Source organism: Protobothrops mucrosquamatus, unplaced genomic scaffold (assembly GCF_001527695.2).
Source record: "Protobothrops mucrosquamatus isolate PMUCROS unplaced genomic scaffold, P.Mucros_1.0 scaffold1360, whole genome shotgun sequence".
In the NCBI taxonomy this organism is placed as follows: domain Eukaryota; kingdom Metazoa; phylum Chordata; class Lepidosauria; order Squamata; family Viperidae; genus Protobothrops; species Protobothrops mucrosquamatus.
This window is the reverse complement of record NW_015387552.1, coordinates 241,808-244,997: the sequence shown is the minus strand read 5'-3', so window position 1 is coordinate 244,997 and position 3,190 is coordinate 241,808. Positions and strand designations below refer to the sequence as shown.

Genomic DNA, 3,190 nt, shown 5'->3' with positions numbered 1-3,190 from the left:
AGCAGGCCGATCAGTATTCTTCTGCCATCATGAGCACAACCAGAGCTGACCAGCCTGTGAAGGGGTAACACCCTTGCCCCCGGCCTGTGCGGTCGTTATACTGCTCCCAAACATAGCCAGAGTCCAGGTACTGCTGGAGGACGTTGCCAATGACGTTGGTGCGCAGCTCGTGGTACAGCCTGGCAGCCTCCTCCCGGTAGGGCCCCTCTGCTTGGCTGTAGTGATGCAAAGCCCGCACTGCAAGGTAGTTCATGTTGATCCAAATGGCTCCCCTCCAGTAAGGGGGGTCGTGCTCTGTGTTGTGCTTGAGGTAGAAGGGGCTGCTGCGCGACAGGGAACGCAAGCCAAAGGGCGTCCACAGCTTCTGCTCGTTCTTCAGGTCAGCCAGGAGGCTGCCCAGGTGCTGGGAATCGGGGCTCAGGATCTGCAGCAGCAGGGGAAAGAGGCTCACGTAGCCAAGGGCCCCTCCCACAAACTGCAGGCGGGGTGACTTGCGGACCACTCGGACCAGCCTTGGAATGGGCGAGGGCTGGCCAGGAGGAGGGGGCCGAAGACGCTCGCGCTCCAGGGCCACCGCCTGGGTGTGGTTGCCATAGTCAGCAAAAGTGCTCAGAGCCTCCGACCAGTGGTGCCGCTCGAGCAGTTCATTGTCTGCGAGCCACTTGGCCATGTGCGCGTAGTCGCTCTCCGGTTTTCCCACCCGTGTGGCCACCTCGGCCATCACAGCGGAGGCTACAGCCATCCAACAGCGCAAATCCAGGTGCCGCTCGTCCTCCGAGGGGTGGGAGGCCCTGGGATAATCGTCCAGCCCAGAGGTCAGGGTCTTAGGGTTCAGGAAAAGCTGAGTATCCTGGTCCCGGCCACGCCATCGGAAAGTGTAGGACAAGGGTCCCGCCTGCGTGTGATTGTACCAGCTGTACCAGCTTTGCAGGCGAGGATAAAGGCGGCGGAGGTAGTCCTGCTCCACCGCTCCCTGCCTGAGCAGCTGCTGCAGCACCAAGAACAAAGTTGGGGGGTTGCCCGCCTGGCTGTGCTGCACCACAAATTCCGGGGGCACCTTTGCCAGGGCTTCGTCCCCCAGGATCTGCTCGCGCGGAATCCAGCCCTCAGCATTCATGAGATCGAACCAGTGAGCCAGCACCTCCCGGCTCAGGGCTGGGTCCCAGCGGGCCAGGAGGAGCTGGTGGAAGCCTTCATCCCACAGGAAGCCCCGGGGAAAGAAGGAGCGGGAGGGCACTGCCGTGAAGAGAGACCCCACAGGGTACGGCTGGGGGGCCTCCGTGTGGGGGGACTGCACCCACGAGTGCCCATAGAAGTAGCCCATCCCGCCCAGCATGTTGCTGAGAAGAGCCCGGGCAAAGTGCTGCTCCTGCCCAGAGAAGCCCTTGCTGGAGAGGCCGAAGCTCTCCTCAAAGCGCCGCTCAAAGGTGGCCACGTGTTTGTCCAGCTCTCGCGTCAGCGTCTCTGCCAGGAGCCGGTCAGGGCGGTCAGGCACGCTGCCCGACTCAAAAGCCACTTCCACGCGGCAGGGCACAGCCACTGTCACCTGGTGAACTAGGAGCTGGCTGCGTAACTCTCTGTCCCCTGCTCGGTCGTGGTAGGCGTCCACGCCAAAGTAGTACCGCTTGGGGAGCCCCGGCGGAGCGTAGAAAAAACGCGGAGTCAGGCTTGATTTCACCACATCAGTCAGGCGATGCAGCCCTTCCGCCTTCGCCTGCAGGTAATTGTATCTAGTGGGAGAGAGAAGGATGTGGGCAATCTCTGTGGGAGACAGTGCCCCCCCCACTTCCTGAGCAACAACGTTCTGTACCTGGCATAAAGGGGGCTGCCGGCCTCAGTGGTGGGCTGCTTGAAAGTCACAGTGAAGTTCCCCAGTTCTTCCGTCTGTCCTCTTAGCGACGCCAGCTGACTCTTTTCCTCTATGAGAGGCTGTAGCGTTCCTTGCCCATCAGTGGCCATGTAGAAGAGGAGGGAAACAAACTGGGGCTTGGGGCCTGTCTTCTAAATGCACAAAGATGACACAAGAAAAGAGGCAACCTCCTTAATTTGCTTCCCTACGGCTGTGTTTGTAATTGGACACACATACACAAACCAAGAAAAAAACAGCCTTTATTTGCTTTGGAGTGGAAAATGTCAGATGGGCTTGCCATAAACTGGGGAAACACCTGAGTCGCACAAAGCCCTTTCCAGCCACAGGAGGCCGCAAGTTGAACTTCCAAACTTGACCTGGTATGGCAGCCAAGGGCAGCCACGTTGCCTAGTCAAGCAGCAACCATCCTTGTCCCACTAGTAAGGAAGTGGAACAGATACGTCATAATAAGAAACGTTTCACTAAGAAAACCCGTGCAAGTAAAACGGGCCCCTTTCTCCCCACTCACTTCTGGGCGAACGGTCACTCTCCAGCTCCAGTCTCCGCCGTGCTGGCCACCGGGACGCTTCACAAACTCCGTCTGCAGGCTGAAACCGAAGTCTCGGATCTCCTGCACCCCAAAATGGGTGCCATCATGAAGCAGCCAGCCGTAGCGGGGGAGACCGTCGCTCTGTTCGCAGGTGTGGCGCAGCCGGACATCCCCCTCCAGCTGGGGCAGCCACATCAAGCCTGCGGGAAGAAGCCACAACTGACGCCCGGCGGCAACCGGGCCACCTGCCCAACAGCTCGGAGCCGGCGCCACGCTCCTCAGCGGCCCCGCATTCGGGACCGGGAGGCCGTTTTCTTTTCCTCCAAGAGCGCCAGAGCCCGGAGACGTCCGATCCCGGCCTTTTCTCCCCCCACTCCCCCCGCCAAAGCCCCGGAGGGGGGGGTGGACAGAAGCCGCCGGGTCTCCGCTACTCTCTGGGGCCTCTCCGCCCCGGGAACCGCTGCCTCCCGCCGGCCCCTTTCCCGGGGCGCGGAGCTGCGGTCACCGCCGTCCTTCCTCCGCCAAGCCGGGGCCCGACCTCTCCCCCCGCCCGCCCCAGCAGCCCCGGCCCCGCAGAGAGAGCGCCGGGCTCACCCGCCACCGGCGAGCGCGGGCTGCGCGTCTTCAGGCCGAAGTAGACCTGGGGCCGGTAGGAGCCCCAGAAAAGGGCGGGCGCGGCGCCGGGGCCTGTGCTGCCGGGCGGGAGGACGCGGGGCGCGGTGTGCGGGGCCACCAGACGCGCGGCGGGCCCCCACCGGGCGTAAAGGCCGCAGCCGAGCAGTACCAGCAGC

General features: G+C 62.6%; 1 protein-coding gene across 1 annotated transcript; it reads right to left on the bottom strand.

Annotated features, from left to right (window-relative positions):
• MOGS (mannosyl-oligosaccharide glucosidase) lies at window positions 1-2,594 on the bottom strand. Its single transcript, XM_015821604.1, has 3 exons — window positions 2,379-2,594; window positions 1,811-2,001; window positions 1-1,730 (listed from the first exon to the last, which is right to left on the bottom strand). Exons 1-3 carry the CDS (start codon window positions 2,592-2,594, stop codon window positions 11-13), a joined length of 2,127 nt encoding a protein of 708 aa, XP_015677090.1. The 3' UTR covers window positions 1-10.
• Between the last annotated feature and the right edge of the window lie 596 nt (window positions 2,595-3,190).

Excerpts from the sequence above, each read along its gene's own strand:
- MOGS (XM_015821604.1), bottom strand. The coding sequence starts at position 2,594 with ATGTGGCTGCCCCAGCTGGAGGGGGATGTCCGGCTGCGCCACACCTGC. Across the intron at positions 2,002-2,378 it reads GAGTGACCGTTCGCCCAGAA|AAGACAGGCCCCAAGCCCCA; the intron begins GTGAGTGGGGAG and ends TTGTGCATTTAG. Across the intron at positions 1,731-1,810 it reads GGCAGCCCCCTTTATGCCAG|ATACAATTACCTGCAGGCGA; the intron begins GTACAGAACGTT and ends CTCTCCCACTAG.